The 19,929-nt window shown below is 41.3% G+C and overlaps 1 protein-coding gene across 9 annotated transcripts in view; it reads left to right on the forward strand.

The window, feature by feature from the left end:
- Positions 1 to 19,929, forward strand: part of Cpeb3 (cytoplasmic polyadenylation element binding protein 3) — a 185,740-nt gene that overhangs the window by 83,833 nt on the left and 81,978 nt on the right. For all 9 annotated transcript variants that reach the window (XM_041661041.1, XM_041661040.1, XM_041661038.1 and 6 more), the window contains exon 4: positions 2,870 to 2,926. In XM_041661041.1, coding sequence (XP_041516975.1) covers positions 2,870 to 2,926 — 57 coding nt within the window. The remainder of the gene's footprint in view (positions 1 to 2,869; positions 2,927 to 19,929) is intronic.

Here is a 19,929-nt window from a genome sequence, read left to right on the forward strand (position 1 = left end):
CAAGGTGGAATGTCCTAGCTCTTCAAGAAAAAACTCACTCATGTCATGTAACTGTGCTTAAGTTCACAAACATAGAAACCTTATCTGATGCATTGTCAGTGAAATATGTAATTCTTTATTATAAAGTTAAATGAAGAGCAACTAAATGTGTGGTTGCTCTATGTCCTTTATTGTAACAATATTAAGGACCATTGGTCCCTTTTAAGAACTCATACTGTCCTCTGAATATTCATTGGTTAAAAATTGAAGAGAATCTGCTTTTCATGTTTTGTTTAAACAGGATCTCACTATGTAGCGCTGACTGGTCTAGAATTCACAGAGATGGCCTGTGCACCTATCTCTGACTTTTTCATGTTATTGCTTATTTTTTTGAGATGGTTTCACTGTTCATCTCAGGCTGACCTTGATCTTGTGATTCTTTTGCCTCTGCCTCCTGTATGTGGGTTATAGGTGTGTGCTGCCATCTAACTAAAGAGATTCTGTTTTCCTTAAGTTCTAATGGAAAATGAGTTGAAAGTCTTGATGGGATTTCAGTGTAGTCTTTCCAGCAATTGGTGATTGTGGTTGATACCCTAGAATATGATGAAGCTAAATTAGAGGATATCACTTTTAGTCTTCGTGGATGTTAGTTTTAGATGTAAAGAACATTGATTTAATTAACTGAAACCATAATGTAATTCTCTTACTGAGTCAAGTCTTGCTAGTAACAAACTTTTGTGAAGTAGTTTTCATTAAGATGTTGGTAGGAGACAGCATCACATATGGTGTAGACTATAAGCTAGGAGACAGCACCATATATGCTGTTGACTATAACTCTCAGAGACTCTAAAGTGACCTAGGAAGTAGAAATACATACATAATAAGACATGTGGGACATGCCCACAAGTGTAGTTATGTTAAATATGTCTTCTAAACAAGGGGATACTTTTAAACTCCTAGTAATTAGCTTGTAGCTAATATGAAAACAGTTTTTCTACAGAAATCATATATTCAAGAATGTTTTCTTTATTATTCTTTGACAGTTTCATTGATTTTTTTTCCCTATTTACACACACACACACACACACACACACACAAAGTGGTAAAGTTGAGTGAGGACTTTGGTTTTATTCATTATGTTATCTAGGTTTTCCATGATCTTGAGCTTGGTAATGATGTTTGCCTTCAGTTCAGTTCCCAGTAACAGTTTAATACCAAATAAAAACTGGGTTCTTTTCAATTACATATAGAGCTGCATTTGTTGTAGGAAAAAAATCAGAAACCTTTATCTACAGTTTTCTCTGTACTATTCTCCCCCAAATACGATGACATTTATTTAAGCAGTGGCTATAAAGTAAAATGAACATTTTTAGGGCTGTAGGGGTATCTCAGTGGCAAAACATTTGTCTTAAAATTGACATTTTACTGTGAATTTCATGATAACTCTTTTTTTTTAAACATTTATTTATTTATTATGTATACAGTATTCTGTGTGTATGCCTGCAGGCCAGAAGAGGGCAACAGACCTCATTACAGATGGTTGTGAGCCACCATGTGGTTGCTGGGAATTGAACTCAGGACCTTTGGAAGAGCAGGCAATGCTCTTAACCACTGAGCCATCTCTCCAGCTCCCTCATGATAACTCTTAAAGTAGCTATATATTAAAAGTTTATAGAGTCATACATAGATGGGTTTAATTTTAATTTTTTGATACATCTATCATCTTTGTCTCTAATGATGAAAAAAGCAGCAAATTATTGTATCTTTCATTCTATACCCCTGTGTCTTTCCTTCTGTACTTCTGAGTCTCGCTCTGTCTACCTCCCCAATGCCCCCCCCCCCGCCATGTATATATCTTTCAGTCTTTATTCCAAAGGGCCATTAGTTGAAACGTCTGATTCTATTTATTGTCTTATAGATCAAGGGTTCAAACTTTGCAAAGGACTATAGAATTTTAGGGTTTACAGGACACAGGCCTCTGTTGACTCTTTGCTTTTGTTCCGTTTTCCAGCCCATTAAAAATGTAAAAATGGTTTTTAACCTCAGAGGTATACAAAAATAGGAAGCCAACCAGTATGAGCAGAAATTTCAATTCCCGTATTATTCATAGAGATGAACCTCTGGAAAGCCACATTTGTCACAAGGTCATACGAGTGTTAGCGGTGAAGTCAGACATGGTAGTGCGTGCTTCTAATGCCAGTTCTTGAGGGAGGCAAAGACAGGCAGGATCTCTGTGAGTTAGGAGCCAGCCTGGTCTACATGGTGAGCTATACATCGGCTAGGGCCACATAGTCATGAAAGAAAACAACATCCCATCCCACCATACAACCATACCGGTGAAAGAAAAGGAGTGGTAGGGCAACTTACAAACTCCTAAATTTTTAGATCAGTCTTTCCCTTACCATATTTGCATAAAATTTGCCATCTTTCTTCATTTTGCTACTCTGGTAATTATGTTGCATTTTTGAAACATTATGAAACTGTATCTTTTTATTCTCTCTAAACTTCATGTGATATACTTCTCTAAATTTCTTTTTTATGCCTTAATTTGCAGGGCATAAATAAATGATCATTTAAATTAAATGCTTATCCAGGAAATAGACTTATTTAAATTTTAATATGAGAGATGTACAAATTTCAGACTATAATGGAAGCTTCTTTTTGTTTGGTTGTATTTTGTGTTGAGATTTTGACTTTGTTTTAAGACTTTTCATGTCTGTGTTTTATGAATTGATTTTAAAGTTGTAAATGCTTTGGCCTTGATAGCATTGCTATAGATTAATTTGTAGTATTTTGTAATGTGTATATTTTATAGTGTATTTGAAATAATTATATTGAACCATATTTTTGTGTGTATGTGTGCTTAAGATAAAATTGCTTTATTTTCTAGGACGCATGGGAATAAATTTTCATCATCCAGGAACCGATAACATTATGGCACTTAACAGTAAGTCTTCCTATGAGATACTCTATAAAAAGTATCAGTTAGGTTTACAAGATACAGTTTTTGGTTAATTATATTTCCACGGTTTTAGAGTGAAATTACTATATTAGCAGCATCAGCATTACTTGGGTACTTACTAAAAACAAAAACAAAAAAATCTCAGGGTCTCCTAAAGACCTACCTGTAGAGTGAGAAACTTTAAGGACGGGTTACAGAAATTTGCGTATTATCAGTCATATAGGTGATTCTGAGTAAGCAAAAGCATGAAAGCTCACCTCTCCAAACCCTCTTTGACAGAATGCAATCCTGCGACTTAAATCTGGCCACTGCCTTTGTTTGTAAACAGAGCTTTAAATTAGTAGCAGGAAATGTTTCCCAGCTCCCTTTCTGTACCACTAGGTGAAATAATGAAAGAAGGAGGCATAGGGCAAGAGAAAGAGTAGGGCAGAAAACGTGAGTGAATAACTTAACTAATTGTACATAACTCATAATTTTCCCATTATTGTAAGTAGCCCATAGATGTTTCAAGATGGATATTCAGGGCTTTTCCACTTACGAAATTTGTATACTATAGATGCTAGCAGCTTTGCTGATCAGAAGTGGTTTTGTCAGTATTATTATGGGGTTACATTCTAGGACCACAAAAAAAAATTATTAACCAGAATGTTGGTGATTTGCTTAATGCTTTGGAGAGTCAGGTGGTGACACGCACCCGTAAATCCCAGCACTTGGGAGATAAAGACAAAGCAGGATCAGGAGCTCAAGGTTACATCTCTATGTAGAGAACTTGAGGCAGCTTAGGCTATTTGAGCCTAAGCTATAAGAGCACTATGCCTGAGTATTTCATATTACCCATTACACACAACATAGTAAATATTTATATAAACGTGTATATTTGTAGATTAGAAAAAGGTTAAAGAGGCTACAGCAGAGTTCAGGAGTTACAGCAGTCCTTACTGGAGGCAGAAGCAGAGAGCAAAAGATAGAAGCAGTCCTTGCAATAGAGAAAATAGAAAGGACCCAGTTGAACTGCTAGAGGTACACAGAGTCTCTAGGTTGAGCCAAGACTGCAGAGGTTAGGTGTGAGACTGTAAAGGCATAAGAAAGGAGCACTCGGGAATCAGAGGCAGATGGATCTCTGTGAGTTCGAGACCAGCCTGGTCTACATAGTGAGTTCCAGGACAGTCAGGATTATACAGAGAAACGCTGACTCGAAAGTAGAGAGAGAGAGAGAGAGAGAGGGAGAGAGAGAGAGAGGGAGGGAGGGAGAGAGAGAGAGAGAGAGAGAGAGAGAAGATAGGAGTGATGGGATGCAGTTATAGAATGGGGTTATAGCTGAAATGAAGCCCCAGGGACAGCCGAGAGTTCTCAGCCTGTGGTCCCATAGTGCACAACCACCACCAGTTCAGATGACAGGCCTGTGTCTGTTGTTACCGCACTGTTAGGTGTCCTCCTCTTTATGGAATCTAGGTGAAGGAGTTTCACTCCTTGTTCTGGTATGTTCTATAAATTCTTGGGCCTGGTTTCTCTGATTCAGTTTTACTATGTCAGTATGCTCACACGTTCCCAAACTTCTTTATCATTTTTGCTTTGGGGAGAGTAAGTTGCTTGTCGATTTGTGTGCTGGGTGGTGTTGGACAGATGTGGTATCTATGTGTACAGAGAGGTGCAAAATCACCCTGCTTCATGTTAGCACTCAAAATGGATTCCAGTGCTGCTTGTAAAGTGAAAATCGTCCCCGGGCGAGGCACAACCTGAAAACTTGTGCAGAAAACAAAAGCCCTGAGCCATCTACCCAGGTTCTTGCCCCTACAGCATGTATAGACCAGGGTCAGCTTGCCTCTCCAACGTGTATAGACCAGGGTCAGCTTGCCTCTCCAACGTGTATAGACCAGGGTCAGCTTGCCTCTCCAGCGTGTATAGACCAGGGTCAGCTTGCTGCTCCAGTGTGTATAGACCAGGGTCAGCTTGCTCCTCCAGCCTGTATAGACCAGGGTCAGCTTGCCTCTCCAGCGTGTATAGACCAGGGTTAGCTTGCCTCTCCAGCGTGTATAGACCAGGGTTAGCTTGCCTCTCCAGCCTGTATATACCAGGGTCAGCTTGCCTCTCCAGCGTGTATAGACCAGGGTCAGCTTGCCTCTCCAGCGTGTATAGACCAGGGTTAGCTTGCCTCTCCAGCGTGTATAGACCAGGGTCAGCTTGCCTCTCCAGCATGTATAGACCAGGGTCAGCTTGCCTCTCCAGCGTGTATAGACCAGGGTCAGCTTGCCTCTCCAGCGTGTATAGACCAGGGTCAGCTTGCCTCTCCAGTGTGTATAGATCAAACAACTTCACAAGAGAACCTACACAGAAATCATCTCTTGTCAGGAGGCCTACACAAGCTGTTGACTCTCAGAATTTAGTTTTCTTCTCTGTCAAGCGAGTGATACCAATTTCTGACCTCTTACCCTCTCAGGGCTGCAGGCCAATCCTTGGTCCACATGGGGGACACAGTGAATAAACGCAGGGCTGTGCGTGTTAATCCCCTTTCTTCTTGAGTAAGGGTTTTGAAATACCACTAGACTTTCTTAAGGCAGACTTTAGATTCTCTAAAATAGACACTAAAATATTAATAATCTAAAATATTACATATTTCCTTGGATCTGACACACAGCACTTACCCTAAGTACTGCTTGGTGACACAAGCCCTGATCTGTTCTATGCATGTTTCCTGTTTGGAGGGCCTTGACAATACAAATTCCACAGTATGCGCCTCTCATTTCCTATTTCAGAAAGTATATTGAGATTAGGCTGTGTGTGTGGGGGGGCAGACAGGCGGGAAGGGGGCGCTGACCACGGAAGAATAGTGTGAGAGCATTGTCTGCCTGAAGCAGTTGCTGTGTGTCTGGAAATGACCTAATTTGACATGATGTGAATTATCCTCTGCAAGAGGCAGAGGATGCAATTTGTTAATTTCTGTGTAGAAAATGAAAGTAAAAGACATCTTCTCTTCAAAAGGTTTTGATTATCTTTGGTTTATAAAATAAGAGCTCATTTATGAGATTTGCACTCTGTACATGTGGCTTACATCCCCCTTTTAGCATTAATTGCATCTCTTAGAGAAAGGAAGCTGATTAGGTAATATTCAAAAAAGTATTTTTTTATTGTGTGTGAATAATGTGTGTGGAGGTGGGGAAGTGTATGCATGCCAGGGCATAGGCGTGGAGGTCAGAAGGCCATTTTGCTGGTATCTGTGTCACACGTTGATGGGCTATGTAGATAGTTGGGATTTGAAGGCAGACAAGAGCTTCAATCTTCATGTGCTTCTCTGGGTGTTCCGGGGCAGACAAATCAAGTTGGCTCCTCAAAATAAACCATTCAAAAAACGGCAACCAGAGTGTGGCATTTGCACTGCTTATAGTCAGTTCTCTTTCAAAGTCATCTTGACGTGGTCACAATCCACTGTTATACTACATGTGGTATGACACACTGAGCCCATACCATCTAGTGACATGGATGTAACATGTGAAGGCATGTTTGTGTGTATAGTATTTATGTAGGGACCAGGTTGGCTTAGAAGTTGAGATTCTCCCACCTCCACCTACCAAATGGTGGTATTTTACCCATGTGCCACCACCATACATAGCTCCATAATTTCTTCCCTTCGTATCCCACACATCAAATGAACTAGACTTGGTTTCTTTGGGACAGTCTGGCAAGCTCAGGCCAGCCTCAGACTCACTGGCCCCATTGGTAACACTCCCACCAGGGCTGGTATTGCAGACGTGCACCCCATTCCCAACAGCACATAGGCACTTTTCGTCTCCTTCTGTTTTCCCTTATCATTTGTCAACCCAAAGTTGTTGTCCTAGGAAGGTCAATTCTTCCTCTCCCTCAGCTTTATATAGGAATGACTGGAATAAAATTAAAGATCACTAAAGTTTATGGTGGTGCACACCTTTAACCCTAGCACTCAGGAGGCAGAGGCAAGCAAATCTCTGAGATGAATTCCAGGACAGCTAGAACTACATAGAAAGATCCTGTCTCCAGGGGGCTGGAGAGATGGCTCAGTGGTTAAGAGCATTACCTGCTCTTCCAAAGGTCCTGAGTTCAATTCCCGGCAACCACATGGTGGCTCACAACCATCTGGAATGAGGTCTGGTGCCCTCTTCTGGCCTGCAGGCATACACACAGACAGAATATTGTATACATAATAAATAAATAAATATTAAAAAAAAGATCCTGTCTCCAAAACAAAACAAAGCTCTCTAAATTTAATAATTCAAAATTTTTGATCTTTGAAAGGAACAAAATACAAATTCAATTATATTTTTAAATAAGAAAGGGAGTGGCTAAGTAAACAAAGAAGTGTGTGTGTGTGTGTGTGTGTGTGTGTGTGTGCGCGAGCATGTGTATGTACGAACATGCATGTGGAGGCCAGAAGACAACCTTTATATTATTCCTCAGGCACTGTCCACCATTTTCTTTTTTTAAATTTAGAGATTTGTCTTGCTAGCTTGGAGCTTGCTGATGAAAGAGGCAGTTGCTGGGCCAGGAAGCCCCAGGAATCTGCATGTGTCTGCCTCCTGAGCGCTGGGATTATAAGTGTGCCCCATACTCAGCTCACCTTCTACCCCACAGTTGTTCTCATGCTTACAAGGTGGGCTCACCTTCCTAGCCCCCGACTTTTCCTCTTTAATACTGTAACTCTGGGGACTAGAGAGTGGCTCAACAGTTGGAAGTACTTCTCTCTTAGAAGTACTTCCAGTTCATTTCCAGCACCCATATTGGTCAACTCATAGCTACTTGTAACTCTAGCTCCAGGGGGATCCAATGCTGTCTTCTGGCCTCTGAGGATACCTGGGCATGTGTGACATTCACTCACACAGACACAGATATAAAAAATAATGTAAAAAAACCTTCAGGTGTGGGGGTTTGAAACAGGGCTTCTCTGTGTAGCTCTAGCCACCCTCGAACTTGCTGTGTAGACTAGGGTGGCCTTGAACTCAGAGATTGACCTGCCTCTTCCTCTTTAGTGCTGGGATTAAAGGTGTGTGCCACCACTGCTGGCTAAAATAAATAAGTATTTAAGACTATAACCCTAGTAAGAATTAGTAGTCCTATTATTTGGGCTGGATCCTGAGACACTGCTGAGAAAGAAATGAATTCCTTCAGTGTTGTAGAATATGAAAGGATGGATTGTAGAAGGAGCCCTCAATCATCAGCAAGACCCACGCCTTGTGGGTCTTTACAAAGTAGTTTGGAAACAGTGTGCTCTTTTCTCTAGGATGGGTAATATTTCCCGTTGTTGTAATAGTTGTCCACTGAGCCGTCGTCTTTATATTTACTCCAACAACACTGTAAGTTTGCATAATACGTCTTCCCCTGCCAGGGAAGGAGGGAGACCTCTGAGAATGCTCTGGCTTCCTACATGGTAGGATTTGTTTCAGGCAGGGTATTTTTGGGTTTTTTTGATGCTCATAGTAGCTTGTGGTTTTGCTTTTGTACATTTGCTTTAGCGGTTGTGGTTTTTTGTAGGGTTGTTGTCCGACTTGGTGATCTTCCCTCTATCACGCTGATTCTCAGAAAAGTGCCTCCATAACTGGTCCAAGTCAACCAAGTTAAGGTCAAATTCATGTTCGAAACCAGGATGCTCAGTGTCAGCTTAAGAGGCGCCGCTGCTGAGGGATGGCAGTGTCTGGGGGTCACTTCTTCCAAGCTTTATAACCTTAGGGCCTCAGTCTTGACTCCTGTTTGTCTCTGGTTTCTTCAGCTGTCAAGTGGAGATAATGATCATGACAATGGCTGTTACACAGCACAGTGACTGGCTTGTAGGTAAAGCGTATGTGAGCTGCCCCTGCCTCTGGTTCTTGCTTGTTTTATAGCTGCCTGTTAAAGGTCTCCCTTGATGTGCATGTTAGAGTTCTAAAATAGGAGCTTATATTGATTACTTTTTTGAGGCCTCTGTACTCAGGCTGGCCTTGAATTTGCCATGTTCCTCCTGCTTCTGAGTCACTCTGCCTGGATTCTGTTTGTTCTGTTTATGCTCTTTGAGGTACAGGATCTTATTATGTAACTCAGGCTGACCTTGAACTCCCAACGTTCAGTTTTGCTGCCTCTGGATAGATGTTCGTTTCTTCTTTTTCTTTTTCCTTTTGGATTTTGGAAACAGGGTTTACCTGTGTACTTTTGGAGCCTGTCCTGGAACTCGCTTTGTAGAACAGGCTGGCCTTTGTAGAACTCACAAAGATCTGCCTGCCTCTACCTCCTAAGTGTTGGGATTAAAGGCGTGCACCACTACTGCCTAACTTTTTGCTTGATGGCTGGTATTATAGGCACGTGCCTGGCATTTAAGTTTTCACTGTCATTTTACTCTGGTATCTCCAAGTTGTGATTAGTGTTTGAAGTCAGAAGTAAGTGCGACCCCGGCAGGAACGTGATTCTTTTTCCACACTCCTCATCACAATACCCAGGCAGCTAGAAACTGAAGAGTCCTAGAGGAAAACCTGGACACTTTGAAAACTTAAAAGTTAATGTCTTAAAAGGGAGTGGGGAGCTGGGGAAGAGTGATGCATAAGGAGCTTGAAACACTGGGTTTTTATCGCTCAGCACTTTAATAAAAGACAATACAACAATAACCAAAAAGACCTTGAGCTGTTTGAGAAGTTCCAGAGTCATTCATTGACCATTGAAAATCCTGTACATAGCCGTGCACTGGGCCACTTGGAACCTTAGCGAAAGCTGTCCTCTATGTGTCTCCTCTTAGCTAATGTCTTGACATATTTCGAAATACCTTCCTGTATTTGTGTTGGAACTGAGAGCTGACGGTGCATTTGCTGAATCAAAAGAGAAAACATGAACGATATTGGTGTGGCCGTTTTTGTTGGGAAGACTCCGGGGTGGCTGCTTTGGCTTCTCATCTCCTTCCTTGTCAGACTTTGCTGAGTATGAACTCCTTGGGGAGGCTCAGCTGAGAGGAAGTGGCCAGAGGGAACTGAGCACATGATGCGTTTGTGCCAGAATAGAAAGAAAACCAGCTTTGCTAGAGTTCCTAATGGAATTTTTCAAAAATGGAAGAACACGTTGTTATTTTTTGCTTACTGTGAGTGATATAAGTAAAAAAAAAAATAGTTTTTGTTTTGTTGAGATAGGGTCTTGCTATATAGCTTTGGCCAGCTTGTAGCTTATTGTATAGCCCAGGTTGGCCTCAAACTTGTGGTAGTTCCCCTGCCTCAGCCTCCCAAGTGATAGGATTACAGACTTGAGTGAGCACACCTGAGTCTAAGAAAATACCTTCTGTGTTTGTGGGATTGTGTGTTTTTGCATAACATGGGTATCTTCACCAGTCCCCTCACAGTTTTTGAGGTAGGGTTTCTCACTGAACATGGAGCTCAACAATTCCTATAGACTGCCTGGACCAGTGAGCTTCAGTGGTCCTCCTTCTCCTCCCTCTTCCTATCCCCCCTTCCCTGTTACCAAAGCGACAGAGTTATAGACACGCACTGCTGTGCCTGACTCTTATATGGGTCCTGGGACTGAACTGAGGTCTTCTTGCTTGTATGGCAAGCACTCGTAGGGAGCGAGTCATCTCTCCAGCCCTGTTTTGTTTTTATAGACAAAGGTTTGGTGGAGTTTTTCATTAGGACCATGATTGGCTCTGTTCTGCCAGCCACTTTACAATAACCAAAAAGAGGCTTAATATTAATTATAAATGGTTAGCCAATAGCTCAGGCTTGTTACTAGCTAACACAACTTAAATTAACCCATTTATGTTACCCTACATTCTACCAGGTGTCATTACTTCTCTTTCATCTGGTTTCCTCTCTGTGTCTAGCTGGTGACTCGTCTGACTCCGCCCCTCTTCTCAGTGTCCTCAGTCTGGCTCTCCTATTTAGCTATAGGCCAGCATGCTTCTTTAGTAAACCAATCACAGAGACATATTCATCCAGTGTAAAGGACTATATTACACAGTTTCATATAGCCTAAGCTGGTCTTGAACTCGCTTTGTAGCTGAGGCTGGTCTTAAACTTGATAATTCTCCTGTCTCTACCTCCAGAGTGGTGGTTTTCTGGTCATGCAGCATCACACCCAGAAAAGAAAATAATTTCATTATATCTATTTGTTTGAGACAGGCTTTGCCTTGTAGCTCCACCTGTTTCTGCTTTCTGAGTATTAGGATTAAAGGCCTGAGTTACCACACCCAGCAGAAAATAATTTCAAAGGGAAATACCATAGTGAACCTTTCTGAAGTTCACAAACCAAAGTAATTCTGAAATTTTGAAAATTTTGTAAACAAAATCTCTATTGCTTTTCTTTCTAAATCTGAGCAGACTTAGGAATTAAAATACAGGTGTGATGAATATATTAAAAACAACAAATAATTAAAAAGTGGTTAGAGAGATATATGATGTTTAACATACATTTGAAATAGGTTTGGGTAGATGCTGTAAAACAACATTGTAAGGAGCCTGAGAGTTTCTTTTTTATGCTGCCAAGTTGGGGATCTAATAAAGGTATTTTAATATGGAATCAGGCACAAGGGTGAAGAGGAGAGACTGGAAGCACGGCTATAGGCTTCTCTAAGGGTCTTTACAAATGGATCAACTAGCATTAAGAAGTTTTATGGGAGAGCCTGGCAGTGGTGGCACACACCTTTAATCACAACACTTGGAAGACAGAGGCAGGTGGATCTCTGTGAGTTGAAGTCAGCTTGGTCTACAGGGCAAGTTCTTAGACTGTCAGGGCTACACTGAGAAACCCTGTCTTGATAAAAAAAAACAAAACAAAACATGAAGCTGTGTGGGCCTTGACCAAGGTGACAAGGTGGAACCAGTAGCAGAGCTTCCTGCCTCCAGGTTTGAAGGTGCTTTGCTTTGAATACTTAGTTAAGAGTGACTCCCCCCCTTTAGTGTTTTAGGACAAGCATACACGGTCAGTACCTCTATTAAAGTGAGTTTTCTTTTATTACTGGATGACCCCTATCTATTTTTTTTTTCTGAAAGTTGCCTGGTCTACATAACTTGGTATTGAGCATTGTAAATAAGTTTGAAATTGTCTTGGGATTTTAATGGATTTTAGAAGAGACTCCTTGTGTGTATAAAATCCGTCAAGTAACAGGAGATGATTTTCTTCTGCATAGTAGACACAGGAACCAGCTAGTTTCTTATTGTTCCCTTTGGACTTCCTGTTTGCTTTCTCCCCTTATGTAAGCAGTATAGCCTAGACTTCCTGTTTGTAGCATTCACCATACGTGTAATTAACTTCAAACCTAAAAAATCTCAGAGCTTAATCTGTAAACATTTCAGATTTCAAAGGAGGCTCTCACGGTGCCAATTATAGCTCAGTGAAGAAGAACAGAAAAGCATAGTGTAGCTGTAGTGGAGGCTCAGCGCACAGCAGGAGCCCAGCATGAGCAAACCTGGTCTGATTCCCGGGACCGCAAGAGAGAGTGTATTTGTGCCTCTGTGCACATTACATAAAGAAATTCAACCCTGTTGCTTATATTGATGACTGAAAAGAAAATGCTTATTTTTGTCATAGATACAATGTTTATAGTAGACATTTGCAGACTAATATGTGATGCTTTGATACGTATATACATTGTGTGATAATTCAGAATAATTAGCATATTCATCACTTCACATGTTTATCAGTCCTTTTTGATGAAAATGATAAAAATTCTGGCTATTCTGAGGGCTGATAGCAAAGACCTGAAATTCCAGACACTCAAGAGGCTGAGGAAGGAGGAAAGTTCAAGCCAACCTGGGCTACAGAGCAAGTTCAAGGTCATCCTGTATTGGTAGGAGGGGAAGAAAGTAAAACTCAGCCACATAGGCCTGAGTTCGATCTCTGCCAGCCACACAAAAAGCCAGGTCCAGTAGTATGCACTTGTACTCCAGTGCCAGGGAAGTGGAGATAGTGGGATCCTTGTAGCTTACTGGGTAACCAGCCTCTTCTAATTGGTGAGCCCCAGACCAATGAGAGCCCTGTCTCAGGCAACAGTGGTGGATGATACTTGAATGGGAGCATCTAAGGTGGTAGGTACTCTGTGCTCCAGATATATATGTACCCCCACACAAGTGTGAATACACACATGTTAACCAAGTCAGTGGCTGGAGAGATGCCTCTGTTGGTAAAATGCTTCCATGCAAGCTTGAGAATCTGAGTTCAATACCCAAAACCCAGATAGGGTGGAAAGCAACTGAGGAAGACGCCTGAAGTCAACCTCTAGTTTCTACACATGTACACACACAACAACACTTGCAAGCACACATGAACACATGCACACATGTGCAAATTGATTAAGATGTATAAAAGTTCTTATTTAACTGTTCTGAAAAGAAGACATGCCTATAGAAATTAAAAACAGAACAAAACTCATTATTATTTATCCCTCGGGAATTGCAAATCCAAACCACAAGGAGGTGGTACTTCATTTCTGTTGGAATGCCTTTCACCGAAAAGATAGCACTGGGCAAGATGTGGAGAAAAGCACCCGTCCCCATCCTGCCAGAGCTCATCATTTACTGTCAGTCATCAGTAGTACAACTCTAGTATGGGTGCTCTTCTTAAAAAATTAAAACCCAGCAGTCAAACGCCTGGGTGTATATCCAAATTACACCTTCATGCCCATGCTCATTAAAGTACTGTTCACAGTAGCCAGGTATCCATCAAAGGATGGGTGGGGTTTGTATGCATAGTAGAATGCTACTCAGCTAAAAAGGTAATGAAATCCTGAGGCCAGTGAGCTGACTCAGCAAGTAAAGCCACTCATTGCCAAGTCTGGCAATCTGAGTTCAGTCCCTCTATCTGCATGGTGGAAGGGGAACCAATTCCCTCAAATTGCCATAGGGCATGTGCGCACACATTCATACACATACAATGAATAATATAAATGAAATCTTGTCATTAACAGCACCATGGGTGAGCCAGAAAAACATGTTCAGGGAAATAAGTCACAGAAAAATGCTGCAAGAGCTTGCCATCTGCGGTGTGTAATTATAATATCGGTGGTTCTACTTTCTGTGTCTATCTCAGCAAAGAGGAGACTAGCTTTCATTCAGGATAGGAACCAGGCCAGGTATGGGGCAAAATGAGCAGCTTCTTGTGGTTGGAGCTGTTCCTAAACTCCCCCCAAAAAGTTATTTTTAGTAGCTTTTTTCTAAGAAGGAACCCTTGTTTCTATATGAGAGATGCCTCACTAGTAGGCGGGGACTTGAGGACTGGCCAAAGGGTCCAGCATCGGTGCGCTCCCAAACATATCAGTATCCTTGTGTTTGTCTACTCTTCTCTCTGTAATTCTCTACATTATTTTGGGGCTTGTTCATCAAAAATTACAGATTTATCTAAAGTTTGAAGAGCTCTCATAAGGTTTCTTGGCATAGTGTCTGGAGAAGATGGTTTGCTAAAAACAGATGCTCTGGTTTTGGTTTTGGTTTGTCTTTGAGACAGGGTTTAGCACCATAACCCAGCCTGTTTTGGAACTCTTTTGATTCTCCTGCCTCAGCTTAGTGGTGGGACAAAAATATGTGCCACTACACTGGATCAAATGCTAGGTATTTTAATGCCTTTCTCTGAAATAAGCAAATTCTCAGGCCAATTGGATGCTGAACCAATCAGATAAAGTTCAGTCCCTGGTCATGATAAGTCATCAGTAGACAATCCTGTTTTCATCAGCAGGTATTAAAGCATTCTGTCCTACAGAATTCTCCTCATAAGGCATCTCAGCAATGCTAGTACTGTTACTCATTACTGTTATTTTTGAGGTTTACAAAGAGATGAAAAGATCTTCCTGACAAAGATGGATTAGAATCAGAGAAATGGGAAAGGAGTTTAAAATACCCAGGTAATTTATAATAATGTGTGAATGTCTGAGACAATGGGGATGTTCTATCGGGAACTCACCAAGGCCAGCTGGCCTAGGTCTGAAAAAGCATGGGATAAATCCGGACTAGCTGAACATAGCGGACAATGAGGAATACTGAGAACTCAAGAACAATTGCAGTGGGTTTTTGATCTACTGCACGTACTGGCTTTGTGGGAGCCTAGGCAGTTTGGATGCTCACCTGGATAGAGGTGGGCAGTCCTTGGGCTTCCCACAGGTCAGGGAACCCTGATTGCTCTTCGAGCAGATGAGGGAGGGGGACTTGATCGGGGGAGGGGGAAGGAAATGGGAAGCGGTTGCGGGGAGGAGGCAGAAATCCTTAATAAATAAATAAATTAAAAAAAAATAATGTGTGAATGTAAGAGATAAAGCTGTGCTATTTCTGTCTGCTATATTCATGTTATTTACGGAGATACTTATCTTCTCTGTTATTTGCCTGGTTTGAGAATCATTGGATTGAAAGTATTTCAGCCACTATAAAAACAAACAAATAAGAGGAACATTTGGGGACAAACCTCACCCTCTTGCTCTTTGCAAATTTACAATCTAATGAAGGGAATGGGAATTTTTTGATCTTAAACTTAAGATCTTATGTAGAATTTTTCTATGACTCATTTCTGGTAGAAGCTAAAAGACAACATTAGATGTTCGAATGTGTGTGTGTGTGTTCATTCAAGTGAACAAAGATTATACGCAAGGCCTCATACATGCTAGAATAGGCATAGTCTACCACCAGCTATGTCTCCAGTCCATTGATTAGGATTTAATGCGTTGCCTATTCAAATGGTGATTTAAGCCAGCTGTGGTGGTACATATCTTTAATCCTAGCTCTCTGGAGGCAGAGGCAGGGTGATCTCTGAGTTTGAGACCAGCCTGGTTTATGTATGGAGTTCTAGGAAAGCCAGGGCTACACAGTGAGACCTTGTCTCCAAAAATAAATAAATTGTTGGATGCTGGAGAGAGTGCACCAGTTACAAACACACATTGCTCTTGCTTATAGGGGCCCAAGTTCTAGTCCCAGCACCCACCACGTTAGGTGGTTCACAACTGCCTAGCTCCAGGAGGACCTGAGCCTCTAGCATTTGAGAGCACCAAACACATTTACATACACACAGTTAAAAAAAAATTCTTGCCAATTAAGGACACCACATTTGCTGATCTGAGGATGTAGATCAGTTGGTTCCTAGCATACTGATGCCCTGGGTGTGATTGCCTATAATCCTAGATTTCATGAAGGCAAAGCAGGAGGATCAGAAGTTCTAGGTTCCTCCACTACATGGGTTTGAGTCCAGCTATGGCTACATGAGGCTCTGTTTCAAAATTTAAAAATAAAAATTGTTTGCAAGTCTTGCTTTGGTCTTTGAGATACCGTAGACTGGTCCTGGAGATTGCTGAGTTCTTCATCCTCCTACCATCACCTTCCAGATGCTGGGATCACAGGCTTGTATGTATACCCAATACCTAGGAAGGTTTGCTTTTTGTATATTTGTTTGAGACAGGATTAGAAGGGAAGTAATCAAGTAACAGTCTGCCCTGTGATTTTGGTGTGTATGTTAAACAGCTTCAAATAAAACATGACAAATATATTTGTTTACTAGCTACAAAATTAATTCAAGAAATCCAAATGTTAATGTAGTGTACATACATTCATGCAAGCAAAACACTCATCATACACGTAAAATAATTTTTAAAAAGAATTGTGATAATTAAGAGTTAAGTTCAGGAACCAGATATAGTGGAGAATGCTTTTAAGCCCAGCACTCAGTAGGTGAAGGCAGGTGTCTCTTGTGAGTTCCAGAACAGCCCACACTACATAGAGAAACCCTATATCCAAAACCTAATATTGAAATAAAGTTCAAAGATCCTAAAAAAAAAAAAAAAACAAAAACAAAAAACCTCCCCAGTAAATCCAGAACTGATAAAAGTGGTAAGAGAAGTAGCTAGATAAAATCAACAAGCAGAGCATCAGGAAGCAGACGCAGGAGGACCTGAGTTCCAGGACAGTCTGGTCTATATAGCAAGTTCCGAGGCTACATAGTGAGGCTGTCTAAAACACAAGACAAACCTCAAATACTCGAATAAACTTAACCAAGGAAATGAAAGACTTCAATAATAAAAACTTTAAAACACAGAAGCCCTCTCTGTAGGGAAAGGCTCTTGCTATGCAAACCTAGTGACTTGAGTTGACTGTCTAGATATGTAGAAATGCATACAACTCCAGAGTTATCCTCTCACTTCCACCTGTGCGCTGTGGCACCCACTGCCACACAGTAATACTGTAGAAATCATAAAGGAAGTGGTTGACTATAGAAACTCATCTATTAAGTCTGTTCATGGACTGGCTGACTTAATATTGTGAAAATGACTGTATTACCAACATGATCTACAGACTCAATAAAGTCATCATAGGAATTCCAATGGCATTTTTTCCCAGAACAAGAGAAAAATTATGAAATTCCCTGAGCACAAAAGAAATTAATTATAAAGAGAGCAATGCTGTAGGTATTGCAATATTCGGTCTCAAACCATTTTACAGAGGTATACTAAGAAAAATCGCAGGGTACTGGCACAAAAACAGTGTATGTAGACCAATAGAGTGGGAGACACGGGCCAACCATGATACATCTTTGTCATCTCAGAACTCAGAAGGTACAGCAGAAGGATTGCCATGAGTTTGAGGGTAGCCTGGACTATTACACTGAGTAATACACTGTCTTAATCACAGGAACAAATTGTGCTTCCTGCCAGGCATAATGGTGTTCACTGCCAGCCTAGCACCTTGTAGGTTGAGGCAGAAGGACTGGGAGTTCAACATGAGTTTGACCTGGTCACCAACCAAACCAACCACATACAGCTACAGTCACCTAATCTTTGACAAGGGTGTCAAGAATATACATAGAGGAAAAGGCAGCATCTTCAAACATTGTGCTTAAAATTGGGTATCCACGTGTAATGTGGACAGATTGTAACTAGACCCTTATTCAAAATGGGTCAAGATGATCGCAGGTCTGATGCTCTCAGACTGCTGCAGGAGGATATGGCAATGGATGGGCACAGACTTTCTGCAAAGGAGAACAGGAAATAATCCCGAGAATTAGCAAGTGGGATTGCATGAAGTTAGGAAACTATCAACAGAGTGAAGAAATAGCCTATAGAACAGGAAAACAAGTCTGCCAGCTGTGAACCCAGCAGGGGATTAATAGTTATAATCTGTACAAAATTAACAACAAAAACCCTCATTCAAACAGTTAATGGGGATAATGAATTGAATGGACATGCCTCACCTCAGAGGAAGAACTGCAAATGGCCAGCAAATACCTATAAAAAGGTTTAACACTCTTAGCCTTAAAACAAATGCAAACTACAACTGCCTTGATTGTTTTCTCAGGCCAGTGAATATGGCTAGCATCGAGAAAACAAGTGACGGTAGCCTGTTGTGGTGACTCACACTTGTAATTCTGTCACTTGAGAGGCACAGAAGTAGGAGGATCACCATGAGTTTGAGGTCAGCGTAGGCTGCCAAGTGAAACCCTGCCTCAAATAAAGAACAAATGCAAAGATATGTAACAAACTCTTATATATGGCTGGTGGGAATGTAAATTTGTATAGCTATTATTATGGAAATCAGCATGGAGGTTCCTAACAATCTAATACTTCTTAAATGTATTATCTAGCACATAACAGTAATATTCCTGAGTATATACTCAAAGACGTTTACACAGAGACTGTTATGGATCCATGTTTATTGCTGCCAACCTAAGAGTCTGTTAATAGATAAAGAAATGTGATACATAGGCATATTATAGTACATGCCCTTAATCCCAGCATTGTAGGACAACCAGGGCTACATAGTATGATCCTGTATTTAAAAAATGTGGTAAATATACAAAATGAAGTTTCACCTATGAAGATATCTGAAATTATGACATGTAGGAAAATGAATGGATCTGGAGTTCTTTATGCTATAAAGTTTAGAAAGACATATATCACATTTTCTGTCATGCAGAATCTACACACACATACACTACCACCACCACTGAAGAAGAAGAATGGGGGGGACTATAAGAGGGAAAGAAGAAAGGAGGGAGAAGCAAGAGAGAATAATAGAATACATGTGTCGTGAAAGCAGAAAGTGACACTAGGGGAGGAGGAAAGACAACAAGAGAAGAAAATGAGGAAGACAGTGTGGAGAAACAAGGAGGAGGTCTTATGGTGTGTACATGTTTGCAACTCTCACAGTGAAGCCCATTTCCATGTATACAAGCCAAAATTTAAAACAAGATTGCAGGTTGGGGAGAGAGCCTATTGGTAAAGTGCTTGTCCTGCAAGACCTGACCTATGTTTGATCCCAGGACCCATGTAAATAAGGTGGCTATGGTGGCATGGGTTTGTGTACTGGCTGTGGGGAGACTGACACGGGTGGATCTTCCTTAGAGCTATGCTTACCTCTAGATGAAAGCACTGCTGTTTTCCCCCAACATTCTTTTCAGTATTCATTACCTTTCTCTTATGGAAGCATTTGACTCAAACTGGACTGTTCACAAATAGTCCTCATAGAAGCAAATTTATCAAATTTCAAATTACCATCAGAATTGGCTTATGTTCTACAGACAATCAAAGCATGTCATGTGTTACTCTCTCCCTCGACTGTGTACAGTGCTAAGAGGCTATGTTTCTTCGGTACCAGCATGCTATCCAGTCTCGTGTGTGTGCATGAGCAAGTGTTCATATGGGAATATACGTGAGTGGCAGCCAGAGGTCGACATTAGATGTGTTCCTCCCATCTTCCCCTTAGTTTTTGTGACAGGGTCTTTCACTGAACCTGGAGCTCACCAATTTGGCTAGGCTGGTTGACCTGCCCAGTATAGGCCTGTGTGGTCATCTCTGGCTTTTCATGTGTGTACTATGAATTCAGACTCAGAGCCTCATGCTTGTGCAGCAGGCACTTGACCAACTCGGCCAGCTCCCCATTGCCAAACTCTTGACATGTAGCATAACAGTGTCATCTACAAAGCTCATGTTGGGGAACCATGTAATTGTTACACATGGGGAGGGGTGTGAGGGTACATGTCTTTAATCCTCAGAGGCACCTCTGAGGCAGAGACAGGTGGATCTCTGTGAATTCCATTCTAGCTAGAGCTAT

The sequence above is a fragment of the Microtus oregoni genome, unplaced genomic scaffold (genome assembly GCF_018167655.1).
Source record: "Microtus oregoni isolate MIOR12 unplaced genomic scaffold, Mior012 000012F_ref0000307, whole genome shotgun sequence".
Taxonomy (NCBI): Eukaryota; Metazoa; Chordata; class Mammalia; order Rodentia; family Cricetidae; genus Microtus; species Microtus oregoni.